Raw genomic sequence first — 22,296 nt, 5'->3', positions numbered from 1 at the left:
CTAGCCTCCTATTCCTGCCCTCACTAGCTCATAGCACTGGGAGTAATCCAGATATTACTACCCTTGAGGATCTCCTTTTTAAATTTCTGCCTAACTCTCTGTAATCTCCCTTCAGAGTCTCAACTTTTTCCTTTCCAATGTCATTGGTTCCAATGTGGATAGTGACCTCCTGCTGGCCCCTCTCCCCCGTGAGAACAATATACACCCTCTCTGAGACATCCTTGATCCTGGCACCAGGGAAACAACACACCATTCTGCTTTTTCTCTGCTGGCCACAGTTGTGAAACTTGAAAGGGTTCAGAAAAGATTTACAAGGATGTTGGCAGGGTTGGAGGATTTGAGCTATAGGGAGAGGCTGAACAAGATGGGCTGTTTTCCCTGGAGCGCGGAGGCTGAGGGATGACCTTATAGAGGTTTACAAAATTATGAGGGACATTGATAGGGTAAACAGGCAAAGTATTTTCCTTGGTGTTGAGGAATCCAGAACTAGAGTGAGGGTGAGAGGGGAAAGATATAAAAGAGACCTAAGGGGCAACTTTTTCACACAGAGGGTGGTACAGGTATGGAATGAGCTGCCAGAGGAAGTGGTGGAGACTGGTACAATTGCAACATTTAAGACGCATTTGGATGGGTATGTGAATAGGAAGGGTTTGGAGGGATATGGGCCAGGTGCTGGCAGATGGGACTAGATTGGGTTGGGATATCTGGTCGGGATGTACAGGCTGGACCAAAGGGTCTGTTTGCATGCTGAACATCTCTATGACTCTATGACTTTTGATTAGAGTTTACTTATTGTAATTTGTTCATGTTAAGTCCAAGAACCTGGTTAGTGTTTCTTGTTACTTGATTCCAAAAGATAGGTAAATCGGGACCTTTGCATACTTTGATTAAATCATTAACTTTTGTCATGATCCCAGGAACAATGGGATTTGAGAATCAGTGCACTTTCCAAGTGTAGCATAACATAATAAAGTGAGTGATATGCTGGGCTCTGAGGTTGCAGATTGCACAATTCTGTTGTTGATATTGGCCCAAAATACCTCATGAATGCCCATCCTTGAGTTTCTGGATCTGTTCGAAATTATCCCATTTAACAAAGTGATAATGCCACACAATATGACAGAGAGTCTTCTCAGTGTGATTTGGGACTTCATCTCCATGAGGATCTTTCAATGATCACACCTTCTGGTACTGTCATAGACCATTGTTTCTGTGGTAGGCATGGTAGTGAGATTGAAATCAGAGGTATATTTTTGTCTTTTGTCCATTCCCTCACCACCTGACTGATGCAGCATAGCAGCTATATTTTTGAGAACAACGAATTTGATCAGTAGTGGTGCTGCCGTACCACACTATGTGATGAGCATTGAAGACCCTTATATAGAGTACACTCGGTGCCCCTGCAATGCTCAACATGGAGGAGTACTGATTTATTAGATGAAATTTGGGGTTGGGATCAGGATGTGGACAATATGGTAATCAGCAAGACGTTTCCTTGCCCCATTTGACCTGATGCCATGAGACTTCATGGATTCTAGAGTCAATGTTGAAGACTCCCAAGACAACTCCTTCCCCATTGAAGATCAATGTGCTACCAAATCTGTGACCTACCCTCAGACTGATTTGGAATGAAAGCCCTGATAGATGATGGAACAGATCACTGACTGATCTCTGGGCAACTCCCTGTCTGGCCTACTGCTAATCTCTGAACTGGTCGGACTCGACCAGCAGAACTGACCATGAACCACTCCTGGGCTACATGGAGACAGATCACCAGACTCTTGATTGCTCAATGCAGCCAATTGACCATATCCAAGACCCTGGATTTTGATCAGACAAAACCCTTGACTGACTGGGGTGGCATTCCTTGATTGAGCATAATCCCCCTTCTCTAGACTAAGGTCTACTCACATTAACTTTGAGACATAGGCATTTGGTTGAAGCCTACATTCACTGTGTCTGCCACATAAACTGTGCTAGCACATGGTGTAAGTGAAATATTGATATAGTATGGTACCGTACAACAACATCTGACTATTCATTGCTGACAAAAATGACAAGATTCATGGCTTTCTATCTATGTAAAAAGGCAAGACAAGGCAGGGATGCTATTTCCATTCAAGTAAGTACAAAGGTCCATCATTTGTCAGAGCTATGATTCCAGGGTGGCATGGTGGCTCAGTGGTTAGCACTGCAGCCTACCATCACCAAGGACCCAGGTTCGATTCTAGCCTCAAGCTGTGTGGAGTTTGCACATTTTCCCTGCGTGGGTTTTCTCCAGATGCTCTGGTTTCCTCCCATAATCCAAATATGTGCTGGTAAGGTGAATTGGCCATACTAATTTGCCCAGTGTTCAGGGATGTGTAGGTTAGGTGCGTTAGTTAGGGGAATGGGTCTGGGTGGGTTACTCCTCGGAGGATGGATGTGGACTTGGGCCAAATGACTTGTTTCTACACTGTAGGAATTCTATGAAACTCCAGGAAAACTTCTATGGAAGTAAGTGAGCACTTAGAAAGCAAGCTAAGAGCTCAGAAATGTAACTTGTTCCAACACACGAATGGGTGCCTATCCTTGTGCACAAAGAAACCTTGCAGCTGTATTGGAATGTAAAATATCAGTGAGCTTCAAAATGCAGTATTTAAGTGGTGAGCTGTATTATAATGAGTTGGAGATGTGCTATGATGATATGGTGAAGCTGATGCTTTGCTGATGCCAACTTCATGGGCAGAGGGTGCAAGTTGCCACTGCATTTGTAACATACCCTGAGATGTTGGAAACATTGGCCAAGATGAATGCCCAGAGAAAATGCCAGCTAGCTGCCAAGTAACCATTCTGATTTTCATGCCAGGAATTGGTACCTTCTAATTTCCAATGATTGGGGAAATAGCAACCAACATATAAATAGGGCAAAATTTGATAATAATGAAACATTAATGCATACAGATAGGCTTCTTGCCACTCACTAGCAAGTGTTGAACCACCTAGCTGTTGAAATCTTCTGTGGAAACCTACACCTTTTTTTCTTTGTCTCATTTTTCCATTCTCACAACTGTCTTACCATTGGCTCACATGTTCAAGAATGGGAGAATTTTGCCCGACATGTGAGAATTCATCTCCATGTGTATGTTCTTTCTTACACTCATAGCTGTTGCTCAGCTTGAAAATGACAAGGTCTTGAGCAGCCTAGCATAAGCAATTCAAATCCCAACTTCATCTACTTTGAACGATAAAATCTACAGAGTCAGAAGGAATATCACTGGGGGAAGGACTCTGCACAAATGACCAGGAGAAGCTGGAGTGGGAACAAACTTTCTTTTTTTTCTTTTTTTTTCTCTTCTATTTTACTTTCCTTACCTGTTGGTGAGGAGCTCGGTCACGGCGGCAAATGGGCCTAGCAGCAGGAATCGAGTAGGCCCAGCAGTGCTGAATCATGGCTGCTACTGCTGTGGAGACGAGTTTGGGTTCCTGGTGGCATCTGCATCCAACAAGATTCATGGAGGCAGTAGCGGAGACCCGGCAGCATCAGCAGTGGCTGCATTGGCAAGGTGGGCCCAAAGTGGACTCCTGGCAGTGGCAGAGTCAAGTTTGGGCAGATTCGGTACCCAGCAGCCTCAGTTTCAGCGAGGACTCAGAGTGGTGAGAGTCAGTGGAGGTGAGATGATGCCGATGATGCACTTCTATTCCAGTGGTGGCATGATGATGGGGACTCATGCCTGGGCGGCAGACCCATGGCCCATGATAGAGTACTTAACAAGGACTGTAAAGTTGGACACTTTCTTTATTTATTCATTCTTCTGCCTTTATATTCTATGTTTTGGTTTATTTTTCTGTGTTTTAAGATGGCACTGGAGAGAGACAATACCATACAACACTTTTCACTGTATTTTGTAACAAGATACATGTGACAACAAATACCTCAAATAAAATAAAGGAATGATGATGTGCAGTAGGATGGATTGCTAGCTGTCTTGATTGACAAGAATAGCGACCATGATATTGAGAGAAAAATAATGGTGAATAAGTTAGAGAGTCCTTCGCTTATCTTGGCAACACCATGCAGCGGTCACCAGACAACGTAGAAAAAACATTCACAGAGGCAGTGCAAATGCCTATGACAAGACAGGGGAGTTAATAAGTACACAAGTGCCCTCCCAGTTCAGCTGTAACTGCTTCATTAGGTACCTTTTAACAGGGTTATTTAACAGGGAATATAAGATATAATTTGTGTGATTTATATTCATTCTGACATTTAGAACCACTAAGCTCAGGGCTTACATCAGTGGACTGCAAAGAATGGCAACAGATATTTCAGTTTCTCTTAATTGTGATAGTGAGACACATCCTTCTAATGGATCATCAGGTCTGGGGTCAGGAACCATTAAAATTGTGAGAGATGCCTCAGAACATGGTTCTTTAAAGATATCAGAATTACAGAAATGAGTGTTATCTTGATCCTCAAAGATTCCAATAAAAATATCAGTCTGCTGCTTGAAAACCCTGTGACAGCATTCAGGAGTAAGTGGTTTTCTATGTAAGTAAGGTTTTATGCACAAGGGATGGAGTTACTGAAATAAAGAAAGATGTGTTTATATTGTGCTTTTTATAACTACTGGACATCTCAAACTGCTTTACAGCTAATTAGGTACTTTGAAGTACAGTCACTGTTATGGCAGAAGATCACTTGGAAAAGATTTTAGAAAATCACCATTTCTTTAACATATTTTCAAGTAACACTAAGTTATGTAGGAACATTGATATGTCTCATGTGATGGTTGTTGAGTTTATATATGTGTCCAAAATAATTAGCAGCTTCACTGGTGAATTGTCATTTTAGAAAACGTAGCTATTAAAATTGAGAGAAGGAGTAGAAGGTTTTGCTAGCATGAGATAAACAATGGAGATTTGGATGCCAGAATGGATCAGAAGACACTATTGTCAAGATAAAGTACTGTGACATATTTCCTGAGGTAACTGATGGTTGACACAAGGATTGAAGTGGGAAGGAGCAAGTTTGTGCTGTAGTTCTCAATATTAATCATGGTACCTCTTGGGAAATGGCAATTAGAGGCAAAACGCAACCCTATAAGGAGCAAAAGAAATTTTGAAGCTATTCTAGAGTAATTGGACTTACCAGTAGCCAAAGTTTGTCATCAAGGAAACGTGTATAGTCCTTGAAGACAACATTAGAGAAAGATGAATCAAAAAATTCAGAAGTCATGTGAAGACATTCACTGCTCAATGTTGCTTTATACTAAGGGCTGAATCTCCCAGATAAATAGGCTGGATCAATTTTGTGATGTTTCATTAAGAGCTTCTCTCCCTAAACTTTAACAAGTTATCTTTCAGAAATCTCCATTGTGCGCCTCCTTGGATATGCATCAGGCTTCAACAGGGCCAGTATTTTGTATTCACCAGCAGCAAAAGTGTTCGCCACTGCTGTGAGTTTCTTAATTTCCCACCACCAGCAACATGTTCAAAGCCTATCTATGTATCGTCAAATACTACAAACAAGGGATTGTCTTTCACAGTTCCAGTGTGAGAAAAGCTGCCTTGGAGTTGGCCAATAAAGGCAAGATGGCACCTGCTTTGCTGACTGAGACCTAGAGACCCCTTGGTGGATAGACGGTGAAAAGAAGGTGCATCCTGTTTCCTCAGAACTTCTGAAGAAGACCATGGTACCCTACCCTACCAACCTGGTTAGAAGCTGTGTGGTGTTCAGAATCCAGAAGAACATCTAACAATGCTGCATATAAGGACCACTGTGCTCTGAAAGAGTATACACCACGTTTTCTCTTTCAGACTCACATTCACTCTAATTGCACAAAACTTGCAGCAAAGCTCATCGTCCACATTTTCATGCAGCATCTTATCTCAGTGGTTCTTAGCCATTGCATTCCTCCAAATCTTGCTGCCACCTATGTTTCCTACTCACACACTCAGCACACCTCACCACCAGTCCCCCCAGCTGCACCAACGTTAACAACTGAGCCAACCACTTCATCTCACTTAATCTCTTTGTCTCGTTTAAGGACAGAATGGCCCACCATATGGCAGAGAAAGCCAAGACAGGTGGTGGGTTCCCCAATGTTCATCTCCTTGGCCCATGTAAGGATACAATCCTTGAGCTTATGGGACAGGATAAAGATCGCTTGTGAGGAGATGCCAACATCTTCATGTTCCATCAATCAAGTAAGATTCATCGTGAAATGTTGTCCTGCTCTCCTATGACTACCATTGTGATGTATTCTGAAGTGTGGAGAGATAAGCTAGACGAGATAAGCTAGTGGATAGGTGGAAAAGGAGATAGGCAGGTAGGTCAAGTCCGGACAAGTCACAGGGACAGTGCTGAGCTGGAAGTTTGGAACTAGGGTGAGGTGGGGGAAGGGGAAATGAGGAAACTGTTGAAGTCCACATTGATGCACTAGGGTTGAAATGTTCCGAGGCGGACGATGAGGCGTTCTTCCTCCAGGCGTCTGGGGGTGAGGGAGCTGCGGTGAAGGTGGCCCAGGACCTCCATGTCATCGGCAGAGTGGGAGGGGGAGTTGAAATGGTGGGCCCTGGGGCAGTGCGGTTGATTGGTGCGGGTGTCCCAGAGATGTTCCCTAAAGCGCTCTGCTAGGAGACGCCCAGTCTCCCCAATGTAGAGGAGACCGCATCGGGAGCAACGGATACAATAATGATATTAGTGGATGTGCAAGTAAAACTTTGATGGATGTGGAAGGCTCCTTTAGGGCCTTGGATAGAGGTGAGGGAGGAGGTGTGGACGCAAGTTTTACAGTTCCTGCGGTGGCAGGGGAAAGTGCCAGGATGGGAGGGTGGGTTGAAGGGGGGGCGTGGACCTGACCAGGTAGTCATGGAGGGAACGGTCTTTGCGGAAGGCGGAAAGGGGTGGGGAGGGAAATATTTTCCTGGTGGTGGGGTCTGTTTGGAGGTGGCAGAAATGTCGGCGGATGATTTGGTTTATGCGAAGGTTGGTAGGGTGGAAGGTGAGCACCAGGGGCGTTCTGTCCTTGTTACGGTTGGAGGGGTGGGATGTAGACGAGATGCGTTGGAGGGCATCTTTAACCACATGGGAAGAGAAATTGCGGTCTCTGAAGAAGGGGGCCATCTGGTGTGTTCTGTGGTGGAACTGGTCCTCCTGGGAGCAGATCCGGAGGAGGCGGAGGAATTGGGAATACGAAATGGCATTTTTGCAAGAGGTAGGGTGGGAAGAGGTGTAATCCAGCTAGCTGTGGGAATCGGTGAGTTTGTAAAAAATGTCAGTGTCAAGTCGGTCGTGATTAATGAAGATAGAGAGGTCCAGGAAGGGGAGGGAGGTGTCAGAGATGGTCCAGGTAAATTTAAGGTCAGGATGGAATGTGTTGGTGAAGTTGATGAATTGCTCAACCTCCTCGCGGAAGCACGACGTGGCGCCATGTAGTGGAGGAAGAGGTGGGGAGTGGTGTCGGTGTAATTACGGAAGATCAACTGCTCTACGTAGCCAACAAAGAGACAGGCATAGCTGGGGCCAATATGTGTGCCCATGGCTACCCCTTTGGTCTGGAGGAAGTGGGAGGATTCAAAGGAGAAATTGTTAAGGGTGAGGACCAGTTCGGCCAAACGAATGAGAGTGTCGGTGAAAGGGTACTGTTGGGGACGTCTGGAGAGGAAAAAACGGAGGGCTTGGAGGCCCTGGTCATGGCGGATGGAGGTGTAGAGGGATTGGATATCCATGGTGAAGATGAGGCATTGAGGGCCGGGGAAACGGAAGTCTTGGAGGAGGTGGAGGGCGTGGGTGGTGTCTCGAACGTATGTGGGGAGTTCCTGGACTAGGGGGGATAGGACAGTGTCGAGGTAGGTAGAGATGAGTTCAGTGGGGCAGGAGCATGCTGAGACAATGGGTCGGCCAGGGTGGTCAGGCTTGTGGATCTTGGGAAGGCGGCAGAACCGGGCAGTGCAGGGTTCCTAAACTATGAAGTTGGAAGCTGTGGGTGGGAGATCTCCTGAGGTGATGAGGTTCTGTATGGTCTGAGAGATGATGGTTTGGTGATGGGGGGTGGGGTCATGGTCAAGGGGGCAGTAGGAAGAGGTGTCCTTGAGTTGGCGTTTGGCTTCAGTGATGTAGAGGTCAGTGTGCCAGACTACCACTGTGCCCCCTTTATCCGCTGGCTTGATGGTGAGGTTGGGATTGGAGCAGAGGGATTGGAGGGCTGCGCGTTGTGAGGGTGAGAGGTTGGAGTGGGGGAGGGGATAGACAGGTTGAAGCAGTTAATGTCCCGGTGGCAGTTGGAAATGAAGAGGTCGAGGGCAGGTAATAGGCCAGCGCGGGGTGTCCAGGTGGATGGAGTGTGTTGGAGGTGGACAAAGGGGTCCTCAGAAGGTGGGTGGGAATCCTGATTGTGAAAGTAAGCTCGGAGGCGGAGGCGACGGAAGAATTGTTCGACGTCACGGCGTGTATTAACTCATTGATGTGTGGACGGAGGGGGATGAAGGTGAGTCCTTTGACGAGGACTGATCGTTCGTCCTCAGTGAGGGGGAGGTCTGGGGGATGGTGAAAACTCAGCAGGGCTGGGAGTTCACCTCTCTCCACGCTTCAGGCTCACTGCCTTGCTTTTGCCCGAAACGTCGATTTCGAAGCTCCTTGGATGCTGCCTGAATTGCTGTGCTCTTCCAGCACCACTAATCCAGAATATTTTAAACTAGTCTGGGGGATAGCTTTGATTTCAAAGCAGCCTGACCAGCATTAAACTCACCATGGCTGAATGAAGGAGCATCAGTTTTTGGAAAGGATTTGATCTGTTTGTAACTTTACCTTTTATTAAACAACTGGAAAAATGAAGAGAGAACAAAATAGTATGATGGATTTATTTAAAACAAAGAACTGCAGATGCTGAAAGGCTGAAACAAAAACAAACATTGCTCAGCAGATCTGGCAACATGTGTGGAGAGAAAGAGCTCATGTTTTGCTGAATGGATTTGTATTTGGGATTAAACAGGGAGTGTTGGCTTCTGCAACATCATAACATGATGTCAATGAAACATTACTTCATGCAACTCCATTCCATTAATTCCTGCATGATTTGTTGCAGCAGACCATTGTGATTTTTGTTTTTATTTATTTGCAGGATGAGGGCACCGCTTGCTAGGCCAGCATTTATTACTCATGCGTAATTGCCCGGAGGGCAGTTAAAAGTTAACCACATTGCTATAGGTTTGGAGTTACATATAGGCCAGACCAGATAAGGATGGGCAGTTTCCTTCCCTAAAGGGAATTAGTGAGGTAGATGGGATTTTCTGACAATCAAAATGGATTCATGGTCATCATTAGACTCTTAATTCCAGATTTTTATTAAGTTAAATTCCACCATCTGCCAGGATTTGAACCCAAGGTCCCCTGATTATTACTTGATCTTTTATAGTACACCAATAATATCACGACGCCATCACCTCCTCTAATTGATAATATCCTTTCTAATGAATGTCCTCATTCTCCTTGAGATTCTCCCTACCTCATCATCCATCACATACCCTTGTTGCAACCTCCAGTTTTTAGAGCAAAGCATCAAGGATGAAGTGGCACCTCCAGTGTCCACTGTAATGCAATAAAGCTCCCAGACCCGAACAAGCATGGAGCTACATATTGAGGAAATATGGCCCTCATTGGCCCAAATGGAAGAAGTGCATTAAGACTCAATTTTCTGACCCATACCCCTGCATAGAGTATAATGCAATTGCCTTTGTTTCATCTGATGGAGACATGCCAAAGAAGATGAGCACTATGGATGTTCAGCACTTTAGTTCATCATAAGAACATAAGAGATAAGAGGAGGGCATTCAATCTGTCAAGCCCGTTTTGCCATTCCCTTAAAATCATGCTGGATCTGTCCCAGTTCTCAACTCCTCTGTCATGCCAGCTCCTCGTAGTCCTCTGGCTATAAATTCTGTGAGCATGATCTTAACCTCCACAACCACCTGATGGAGGAGTGGTGCTCTGAAAGCTAGTGCTTCCAAATAAACCTGTTGGACTATAACCTAGTGTTGTGTGATTTTTAACTTTAAATACTTTGCACAACTCTCTGCAATTGAGAATTCTAGACATTTTGTACCTCTTGAGAGAAGAAATGCCTTTACATTTTGGTTTTAAGTGAATGTGCCCTTATTCTGTAACTACATCCCCCAGTTCAAGATACCTCCATTAGTGGAAACATCTCTTCAATATTTACCCTGTTAATCCCCTCAGAATTGGGTTTGTTTCAATTAGATCACCCCTCATTCTTCCAAACTCTAATCAATACATGCCTGACTTCATCCCAGAAATCAGCCAACTAGAAATCTTCTGAACAGCATCCAATGCCAGTATATCCTTTCTTAAAGAATGGGACAAATACTATACATAGTACTCTAGGTCTGGCCTCAACAACACCTTGAATAGTTGTAACAAGACTTCCCTATTTTTAAACTCCTGCCTCCAAGCAATAAAGGCCAAAATTCCATTTGCTTTCTCAATTACTTGCTGCACTGTATGCTTACCTTTTGCAGAAGAACACGCAGATCGATCAGTGCTGCACTCTTTAGGAGTCTGTTTCCATTTAAACAATAATCTACCTTTTGATTCTTCCTACCACAGTGGATGACCTCACACTTTCCTATATTAAACTTCATCTGCCAAGTGCTTGACCACTCACCAAACCTATCCTTGTGGCACTCTACTCCACAAGGTACTTGCAATCTGAAAAAGATTAATTAATCCTAATTCTCTGTCTTCTGCATGTTAACCAATCCTCAATCTGTGCTAATACATTACCCCTATATTATCCCCAATACTGTGAGCTCCCGTCTCGTGCAATAATCTTTAATATGACACTTAAGTGGATGCCTTTTGGAAATCCAAATACAGTATAACTATTGGGTTTCCTTTATCAACTATGTTTCTTATATCTTTATAGAACTCCAGCAAGTTTGTCAAATATGAGTTCCCTTTCATGAAAGCCTAATGACTCTGTTTGATTGTGTTAAGCTTTTCTAAATGTCCTGCTCTTTCTCCCTTAATAATGGACTCATATTTTGATTTAGTCCCTACCCTCCCCTTCACTGTTTTGCTCACACAGCATTGCCCTGTGGTTTGAAGGGCAGTGCTTGTCACTGGCCACTCGGGTGTCTTTCCTATCTTCCTGGTGGTGGAAATTGAATAAAGATTTGTGCACTTTGTGTCTTTTCACTGTGTCTCACACCTGCACACACACACCATGGGTGCTGGGGAATAAAAATAAGCACTACCGCACTTAGGCGGGAGTGTAAAAAAAAAAAGAAAAAAAAAGAAAAAGAAAAAAAAAATAATGGACTCATTTTCCTGATGATAAAAGTTAAGCTAACTGGCCTACAGTTCCCTGCTTACTGTGTTGTTTGTAAAAAATGTATAAACAAATCATGATGATGTGCATGTATTTTAAATAGAGTTATAACTTCATCATTCACCCCACACAGCAACTTGACAGATTAAATGGCCATTTATTATTCTACATTTTCCTTGTATTTACCCTGTTTCCTCCTGAGGCCAGTCATTCATGCTGTGGAAATGTTTTCACTGGAACTGACAGCAATTCAATACTTTGCCAAGTTCCATTCTTTGTTTATGTCCATGCTGTGATTACTAGCAAGTTATTTCATCATTGGAAGCATTATACTAGACTTTAATTTTATTGTCACCCCTTACTGTCATAACACACTGATCAAAATGAATAATTACATAATGTGATTCTTTTAACCTTACAGCCAGGAAATATAATAATTATTGTTTCACTGCAGTAAACTGTGAATTTCACTTTGCCAGTTTACTCAATATTTTTCCTGATGTTAAGTTTGCATTAGAGAAAGCACATAAAAGCTCTGTACTGGAGAGCTTAAAAAGTCAGCTTGGCCACAGCTAAATTCATATGGTACGGTCAACAACAGCTGCAGCTAGAGGGAGATATTCAATTATATTAGGCGAAAGTGAGGATGGCAGATGCTAGAAATTAGAGTCGAGAGTGTGGTGCTGGAAAAGCACAGCAGGTCAGGTTGCTTACATCCAATGTGTTTGTACACCCATTAAGTATGCATATTACTTCTGCTTTATCTTGCTGTTTAGAGTAGACACAAAGGCAGGAAACTTGACATGGATGTTAGCAAGCCTCAATCAAATCAAGGGAGTAGCCAGTGTAGTAGGTATAGGGCAGCCTCCAGTACCAATCCAGATGGTTGGACATGTTTAAGCAACCATTTTGGTCATCTGTGTCAGGATGTTCTCCATATAAGTGGTGAGGAACTGAATGTCAGGATGTCCACCAACTACCTTTGGTCTTTCTGTAGGAAATGAGAGAGAGGCAGGTGTGAAAGGAAATGAAAGTAGATGGCACAGCTGTTACTTTTGGTACAAATGGCAAAGATGTTTCGAGTGAACAATTAGGCAGTGCCAAAGTCATTCAGTGTTACTGGTGTAGGTAGTTGGGATAGGTCGTAGCAAGGGTGTGAAGATATTACAGGCAACAATGAGAGTGGTAGAGCATGAGCTTGAGAGCAGGTGGTGCTATATCAGCAGAGGGTGAAGTATCAGAAAGAAGATGGTGCCACTTATGCTACCAGAATGGAGAAGATCATTTACTTTCTTCCTCCAGTGATGGACATTCCCCAAAATGAATGAAACTATGTTAACTTAGGTGTAAACATCAGAATAGGATGGAATGGTTTGGTGTTGTGACCTCCATTGCTGGGAAAAAAGTAAGTCCTGCATCTGTCCAAACCCCCATCCAGCAGGACCTCCAGGACCCTGCCTGAAAAGCAGTGCACCAAACTTTCCTTGTCTGCCATGACCAGTGCAAGTGTTAGGAACCGTGCAAGGTAGCTCCAGACTGACAGTAAATGTTTTGTTCACAACAGGCTTTTAAAAATGGGTGCAAGGGAGGGCGGTGAATTCCTGGATATTTTGTGAGTGGCAAATTGTTCCAGGAATGGCCCGCAGTATTATAGATCAGGAATTGGATGTGACATGTGTCATAGGGATGGGGTATATAGTTCATAAGGTGAGTTGGGGAAGATACAGTGAGAATACTCACTCGGCCTTGCAGCAGACATCCCCTCATTAAACTTGATACAACTCAGACTTAGCAAAAGTAAATGTAAGATTCAGCCGCTGGAGTACTGTGTCTTTGTTCTGACTTAACTGGAGAATACCTATCAATAGATGGAAAGTACTTTTGGTTTATCATGAGTACGCACAATGCGATACCCGAAACAATAATCCCTTTATATTGTCAGTTTCTCAAGTATTCTAGCTCGCAGTGGAGAATGAAGAAGGTTATCTCAAAATACACCAGAAACTTGATCAGATGGGCCGATGAGCCAAGGAGTAGAAGATGGATTTAATTTAGATAAATATGAGATGTTGCATTTTGGTAATGCAAATCAGGGCAAGGCCTTATATGTTTGATGGTAGTATCCATGGGAGTGTTGGCAAACAAAGAGACATTGGGATGCAGGTTCATAGTTCCTTGAAGGTGAAGTTGCAGGTAGACAGGGTAGTGAAGTATTTGGTATGCTTGTCTTTATTGATCAGTGCATTGAATATAGAAGTTAAAAAGTCATGCAGTGGCTGTACAGGACATTGGTTAGGCAACTTTTGGAATACAGCATTCAATTCTGGTCTCCCTGCTATAGGAAAGCAAAGATTTACAAGGCTATTGCCAGGGTTGGAGGGTTTGATCTACAGGGAGAGGCTGAATAGGGTGGGGCTATTTTCCCTGAAGTGTCAAAGGCTGTGAGGTGACCTTACAGAGGTTTATAAAATCATGACGGGCATGAATAATATGAATACTCAAGGTCTTTTATCAAGGTAGGGGAGTCCAAAGGTAGATAGTATAGGTTTAAGATGGGGGGAAAGATCCAGATGCCTTTTAAATGTTGCAATGTACCAGCTTCCATCACTTCCTCTGGCAGCTCATTCCATACATGCACCACCCTCTGCGTGAAATAGTTGCCTCTTACATCTCTTTTAAATCTTTCCCCTCTCACCCTAAATTTATGCCCTCTAGTTTCAGATTCCCCCACCCCAGGGAAAAGACTTCATCTATTTACACTATCCATGCCCCTCATGATTTTATAAGCTTCTATAAGGTCACTCCTCAGCCTATTCAGCCTCTCCCTAAAGTTAAAACCCTCCAACCCTGACAACATTCTTGTAAATCTTTTCTGAACCCTTTCAAGTTTCACAACATCCTTCCTATAGGAGGGAGACCAGAATTGCACACACTATTCCAAACGTGGCCTAACCAATGTCCTATATAGCTCCAACATGACATCTCAACTCCTATACTCAATGCTCTGACCAATAAAGGAAAGCATACTAAACACCTTCTTCACTATCCTTTCTACCTGAGACTCCACTTTCAAGAAACTACGAATCTGCACTCCAATGTCTCTTTGTTTAGCAACAGTCCCCAAGACTTTACCATTAAGTGAATAAGTTCTGCCCTGATTTGCCTTTCCAAAATGCAGCACCTCACATTTAGCTAAATTAAACTCCGCCTGCCATTCCTCAGACCATTGGCCCATTTGATCAAGATCACGCTGTACTCTGAGGTAACCTTCTTCACTGTCCACTACACCTTCAATTTTGGTGTCATCTGCAAACTTTTACTAATTATACCTCCAATGTTCACTCCAAATCATTTATATAAATGATTTATATAAATAATCTCCCCATAATATTTTAACAGTAACATTAACAGTACAACCTCTCCATAGCTTTAATATATTTGTTCAATCAAAAAAGCCAACCCTGAATATGATATTCTGACTCTGGCCTCAACAATAATTTATACAGACCTATCATTATTTATCTGTTTTTGTTGCTCTGTATCCTGATTGATCACACTTGGGATCCTATCCAAAAATGACAGTGAACAGTGAATGCTGGAAATCAGAAACAAAAAGAAATTGCTGGAAAAGCTCACCAGGTCTGGTAGCAACTGTAGAGAGAAAGCAGAACTCAAAACAAGTTGAGTTTGGAGGAAGGGTCACTGGATCCAAAATATTAAGTCTGTGGAGAGAAAGCAGAGTTAACATTTTGGATCCAGTGACCTTCTTCCAAATTCAACTTGTTTGGGGCTCTGTTTTCTCTCCACAGATGCTGCCAGACCTGCTGAGTTTTCCCAGCAATTTCAGTTTTTATTTAGGCCTATACATTGTTCCACCAACAAAGTCCACTTGCCTCTCCACTTTTAAACTTACCTGTTTGAAGCTTTTGTCTCTTTGGCACTTTTACTACCTTTAAACTTTTAGCATTCAGTATAAGGTTTCTCATTACTTTTTCTACATCTTTCTCTGGGTTAAATTTTATTATCCACGTTGGAAAACATCTGCTGTTTATCCCTCTGAACCATTAACCATGTTCTGAATAATTCTAGTAGTTTATTGTCTTTGCCACTTGGCCTGAGAGAAGCACAACAGTTTGTGTGAAATTTAAAATCTCCAGTTATAACTTCTTTGATTTATTTTATCTTTCTCTGTTCTCCATAATTATGCATCTCCACTACTACATTATATAATATGTTTCCACTGCCTAACCAACTTGACTGTTGATCCATCTTTCTACTGTGTAATTGTGTCTTTTATCATATTGCTACAACTTCTTATCTAGTTTTCCCATTCATTGTTAAAAAGGTCTATAGTCAGGAAATTCAGCTTCCAGTCATGCTCTGAATATAGAAAGATCTCAATATAGCCATGGCATCAGATCTTTTTAATTTGAATTTTTGCTTTGAATTGACTTTTTATCCTTTGCTACATGCATTTGTACAAACCTTGTAAGTGTTCACACCCCATGCAAGTGTCCTGCTAGTCCTATTCTCACAGATTTTGATCATGTGGGTTTTTATTTTATCTCTCTCTCTCTCTCTCTCTCTCAGTACAGCTGATCTAGGAAGTAGTGCTGGACTAGAATATCCTTTTTAAAAACATTTTTTAGAGGAGATGGGCATAGCTGGCTAGACCTGCATTTATTGCCTATCCTTAAATTGCCACATGGTAGTTAACAGTGTCAAGAGTGTGGTGCTGGAAAAGCACAGCAGTTCAGGCAGCATTCAAGGAGCAGGAGATTTGACATTTTGGGCAAAAACCCTTCATCAGGAATGGTCTGATCTCCAGCATCTGCAGTCCTCACTGTCTCCTGGATGGTAGTTGACAGTCAACCACATTGCTGTGGCCATGCAGTTACATGTAGATCAGATCAGGTAAGGACATCAATTTCCTTCCCTTCCTTTAACCACACGAACAGGAGAAGCCCATTCAGCCCTTTGAAACTTTTCACCATTCAATGAGACCATGACTGATCTGTGACCCAACTCTACATATTTGCCTTTGGCCCATATCTCTTAAAACCTTTGCTTAACAAAAGTTTATCTATCTCAGATTTAAAATTAACAACTGATCTAGCATCACCTGCCACTTGTGGAAGAAAGTTCCAAGCCTCTATCACCTTTTGGGTGTAGAAGTGCTTCCTAAAATCTTTCTTAAATGGTCTGGTCGTAATTTTTAGACCGTGCCCTCTTGTTCTAGATTCCCCAACCAATGAAAATAGTTTATTTGCCCAGTCTTTTCCTGTTAGTATCCTGAAGATTTTAATCAGATCACTCCTTGATTTTCTAAATTCAAGAGAAAACAAACCTACTTTATTTAATTTCTCATTATAACCCCTGAAATCCAGGCGTTATTCTTGTAAACCAGTTGGGATTTTCCAACAATCAATAATGGTTTCATGGTTATTGTTAGACTCTTTTAATGCCAGATTTGTTTTGTTACTTAATATCAACTGGGAGCAATCTCACTGGACACTGCTGCAAAAATGTAATTATATAACTTAGTAGCTATAAAGTAGTTTTCTCTTCGTCTGGATGGCACCATAATATTGGCATCCTGATTAGATTCCTGCTGTATTTTCAATTTAGCTCCTCCACTCTTTGAAGAGCCTCTGATGATGAAATGCTTTCTTTTGATAACAGTTTTTTTAAAATTAGATACACACACCAATAACAAGTAGTAATTTGTTCCATAAATGTTCACAGTCATGTAAGTGGAGTTTCCAAACCTACTAATAAATTGTTTGTAAAGTTTAATTAGTATTGCTGCCATTCATCTATTTATATAATATTTCATATATTTTACAAAAACAAAATACTGCAAATGCTGGACATGTGAACTAAAAACAAAGTTTTGGAGAAACGCAGCAAAATTGGCAGCATCCATAGTGAGAGAAACACAGCAGACATTTCAAGTCCAATATGATTCTTCTTTGGAACTATGTAATGGTACCAGACCTGCTGAATTGTTTATTTTTCAGATTACCATAGAAAAATAGCTGTTGTTCCAGAGTTGCTACTGATCTGAATTACTTCCTTTGTGTTTTGAAATAGGATAGAATGATGTCTTTCACGAAGCTTGTTTTGCTGTTAACTGTATGTTGCACTGCAAGAAGCAACTTTGGCTACAGACTATACAAAATAAACAAAAACTATTCTTGCAACGACGAGCTGCTTTCCGAAGCGATGAAGGATGAACCTCCAGAAAACTCCTCACTGAAGGACAGACGTTTTGACTACCTACCAACTGATGCATCTGCATTTGCTGAAGAAAAAGAGAAAAGGACATTGCCATTTGCTCGATATAAGTATCTCAACCGAACACAATTGAAAAGAAAAATGTACCAGAATAATGCAAGGAACAATCGTCGAACCAAGTTTACTCTGTCCCTAGATGTTCCCACGAACATTCTTAATATTCTTTTAAACATTGCAAAAGCTAAAAGCCTGAGAGCAAAGGCAGCAGCAAATGCTCGTCTGATGGCACAAATTGGTCGAAGAAAGTAGATTTGTAGATATTTAAATTTTAAGATATTTCCATGTCAGCATGAAACTGCAGCTATATGCTTATGGCCAGAATTTGTTATCACTAAAAAAATCCATTTGGCAGGTAACATGAAATGTTAGGACCACTTTATGAATCAACAGAAAATGAGAATTTACACAGTAGCTGGAAATGGTTTGATAAATATCATAAACTTTCGCCATAAAACTGACCCTTTGATACAGTGGATTATTGGAAGAGAAAGGTCAGGAAATTGGGAGCTTTTCTGAAAAGTTTAATTTTATGAAATCAGTCAAACTTATATATGAAAATACATTAATTATAGAGTAATGTTAGGCCCTTTTAGTGAATGACTTAATAAGTTAGGCACAATGAACCCTGATGATAGGAAGCCACTTCGCATTTCTTCCCTTCATTTAGAGTTTCATTAATTCAGTTTTCACTTAGACTGAAATTTTGTAAGGCTATTTGAAATGATAGATGAAAATGACCAATATCCACTTAGTTCGGCCTTTATCATCCTGGGAGTTACATAATGCAAATATAATTTTTGACTACTTGCAGCAAACAAGCTCTATTAATTATTCTACCACAGATACATCAATGACAAATAAAACTCCACTGATAGAGACATTGGGAAACATGGGACAAAAATGAAAATCTTAGAACCAAGTATGTTAAGCTTAATCACATGTAATTGTTTTATTAGATTTTCTAACCTTATATATTGTGTCAGTAACCTGGAGAAAGGTAATGCAAATTGTGAGTTGTTCTGCTGAAGGGGTGGATCTAACAACCACAGACTAGGATTTCCTATTCACTTCTTGCTGATCAGGACAGGTAGGGAAGAAAATTGTTTGTCTTTGTTTACTCACTTACCCCATTTTCAGCTGCCTGTGTCCAGAAGCTTTCAGTACATTTTCCTAGAAATAGACATGCATTTCAAGAGATGATGCAAATTAGAGAAATACATCCATTGGCATATTTCCTGCAGTGTACAGCATTGCAGTACTGGACTTTGCATACTTATTAAAATAATTTGCATTCCTATCAAATCCTGCGCCCAGCATTTCACTGGCCGCCAAATATATCTTTTAGCAACACCTTGTAATATTTATCAGTGGTAAGGCCAATGCAGTTCCTAGCCGGGGCATTTGGACAAAACGTTGTTTTACTGACAGCTCAGGGATTCAGCAGCACTATATTGCATTCTTATATTTCTACTGATATGTTAGCATATTAATGAGTGTACCATTACATAGAATATGCAGCACAGGAATAGGCCATTATGTCCAAATTGCATATGTCCATGCTATATCCTACATAAGCCTTCTCTCACCCTTCTTCATATCATCCTGTCAGCAGAACTTTCTACTCCTTTTCCTAATTTATCCTCTTAAATGCATCCATGCTCTGAGCTGCCAGTGACAAGGAGTTTGGTTCAGTTGTGCCTCTATCTAAAATCAGCAAGAAAGCACACATTTAAATGTTATTTTTGGGTTGGATCAGATCTTATCTAATGTTTAGATTTCCTCTCCCTCCAATGTTAGCTATTACCCAATTGTTACCTCACTTAGTTAGCAGGTAGAAGGATGTGGGCTGCTCCTCTTGCTCCAGCACTTAAGTATATAACCTACGTATATCTTTAATAATTTTTGCTTTCTCCAATCTGTCCCTCCCAGTTGAAGAGTCCATTGTAAGTAGATTAGTAATCTCAGAATCCCCATCAAAATTATTCATATATTCAAAGTCTTGACAGTGGAAAGTATTTAATGCTTGTTCAGCAAATAGATTTTTATTTACAGATATCAGTGAAATACAAGGTAAATTCAGATACAGAAACTGTCAAATTTAATAACCTAGCTACATGTTGACAATTGACACTTTAAGTCAATTCAGTGAATTCTGTATATGTTCAACACAAAATAGTAAAAATCTGGAGCAATCAGATTCTCTTCAGTCTCCAAATCTCACTGTCCAAATTATTTTCTCGACTTACTGAAAAGTATCTGAACTCGAGACGTCCATAAACCCCAGTAAGAGAACCACTTCTCAGGCTAGCAGACTATTCAGTTAACTGCTTTAAGGCCTCTTCCAAATATAGGGCAACCTCGATTATCTGAACGACACAGGCAGGAGTATTTTGTTCAGATAATGAATGTTCAGATAACACAGTTACTCAAGCACCAGGACCTTGAGATCTTGTTCAGATAATCCGAAATTCAGATAATCGATGTTCGGATAACCAAGGTTGTTTTGTTCTACTTCATCAATTGCTGAAAAGAGCTCTTACGATAAAAGCTGAAAGAGTACATTTTCTTGTTTCCATTTCTGTTTGTACAAGTAGCCATTTTCCACTGAGTTTATCCACTAAGCACAATCTCATTACTTAAGAGAATTTAAAGCTTTTACTTACAATTAACTATTAAATTGTCCAATCCTTTGATTGTGTTTATAGAAATAAAACTGGGCTTACTTAGGTGCTCATATTTACAGCCTCAGTATGCTCCTGCCATACAATGTCCTTTTGTTCATATGAGCTTAATCAGTTCATAGTTATGTCACTATTTTGCTTACATAACTTGGTCTCATTATGTGGCCAACACTGGTTAAAATATTTATACCAAATGCAATTCGATAATTTATTGTGGCATGATTTGAACTCTTTGGCCCCAATTACATGGTGACGGTTTGGGAAAAAACTGACAAAGCTGGGGAATGATAAAATCATGCTGAATTTAATGCATAGGTCTCATTTTGTATTTTTTCTGTTTTCTGTCAATAAGGCCTCTTGCTTCAGAAAAACCAGTGACAGGAAACCAGAAATTCCCAGAGACCATGCTCCAGAATTTATGACCATGAAATAAACTGCAGATCAATGCTTAGCTGTGTAGAATTGGATTGTGGATTAGCTGCAGTTTGGGATTGGGACAGATAGTTGGACCATATGACAGATTGCAGATCATGGTGATGGTTGTGGATGTGAGTTCATTTATAATGGCAGTGGGGGAAAAAGATATTAACCAAAGAGTCCTTAAGAGATTTTGGGGGTGGGGGTGTGAGTGAGGCAGTTCTGCTAAAACTGATCCACAAGGAGTGTTGACAAATCTTCTCCCATTTCATTGTCAACTTTCCTTACTCCGAGAATATCAAACTAACAGCATTTAAATCAGGCTCCCAATTGCAATGAGTGCCTGATTTATACACTTTGACAAAGCATTCTGCTTTTCAAGAGTGGACACTTCCTTCATTATTCACCACCATTAAAATGAGTTGGGGCATGTTCCCCATTTATATAAGATGTAACCTCCCCCATTTCCTCTAACCATTATCAGAGGGTTAGTATTAAGAACAAAGTTAATAGCCTTGTATAATAAATGCTAATCCATCATACATCTTGAAGGAGCAGAGTATTCTATGCCATCATTACTCTTGTCCAACATATCCTGAACAAGCTTGTTGCTTACAGACTATCAGTAGGTGAAAGAACGGGTAAAGACTTAAAGAAATATGGCATTTTTGCACTGCAGACTTTTAAGGTCAAATCCTCCTGAGACAAATGGAACAAAAATAGCTTTCCCTAAGATAGAAAGATTTGGGAATCATGATCCAATTTGTAATGGTCTTGGTCCAATCCCACAATACTAAATTACAATGAGAATGAATTATTATCTGAATCAGTGTTGAGTCACAACCATCTCATTATGAGTTACAACACCAAGTCACTTGCCAGGTAGTTTATTTCTTCTTTATGTCTGTGTCTCTGGACAGAGCATTTGCTAATGGATTCTAGTACATTGTGCACTGCTGCTGTTGCTTATTAATAAGTATTATTTCACATTATTAAAGTTGGAGAAAATATTAAGCAAAATGTGTGCCTGCTGATTCAAGACTTAACATTTCGATTTCCTAGGTTGTTAAAATGAGATCTGTGATGGACTGCCAATTAATCTGTTTCATCTCAGCTGTAAATTAGCAAATTTATTGGATGTACCTAATAGAATTCATGTTTGTAAAATGTTGGTGCTCTGTTTCCTTGCAGTACTATAATGCAATTTGCTTTTGACATTACCAGCTTTCTAGATGTTATAGTGAAAATTGTAAATTTAAAGACAAATAAATTTGGAATTAGGCACAGCAATAACAATGTTGCAGAAAAAAATGGTCTAATTTCAAATAGTTTTTTAAAAATTGATGCATTGTTATTTCTTAGAATGTAATAAAATTCCAATAATATGTAGGATTTTGTATTTATATCTAAGCACAACTCATTATCAAATCTTCATCCTAAATCAAAGGGAAAACCCATTTATTTATCTTCCAAACTATTCCATATCTAATAATGTACATACAAATTATATTTTAATACCAAAAACTCATATTTTCAATTTATCCATCTAGAAGTAAATAGCTTCACTAGAA

General features: G+C 40.9%; 1 protein-coding gene across 1 annotated transcript in view; it reads left to right on the top strand.

Moving 5' to 3' along the window:
• The window catches only part of ucn3l (urocortin 3, like), a 38,378-nt gene extending 16,381 nt beyond the window's left edge, over positions 1–21,997 (top strand). The window contains exon 2 of the mRNA XM_072562889.1: positions 17,424–21,997. Coding sequence (XP_072418990.1) covers positions 17,430–17,876 — 447 coding nt within the window. The 5' untranslated portion in view covers positions 17,424–17,429 and the 3' untranslated portion in view covers positions 17,877–21,997. The remainder of the gene's footprint in view (positions 1–17,423) is intronic.
• Positions 21,998–22,296: the final 299 nt, after the last annotated feature.

This window comes from Chiloscyllium punctatum, chromosome 44 (genome assembly GCF_047496795.1).
Source record: "Chiloscyllium punctatum isolate Juve2018m chromosome 44, sChiPun1.3, whole genome shotgun sequence".
Lineage (NCBI taxonomy): Eukaryota > Metazoa > Chordata > Chondrichthyes > Orectolobiformes > Hemiscylliidae > Chiloscyllium > Chiloscyllium punctatum.
Note: the sequence above shows the minus strand (reverse complement) of the source record. Positions and strands in the feature narration are given on the sequence as shown.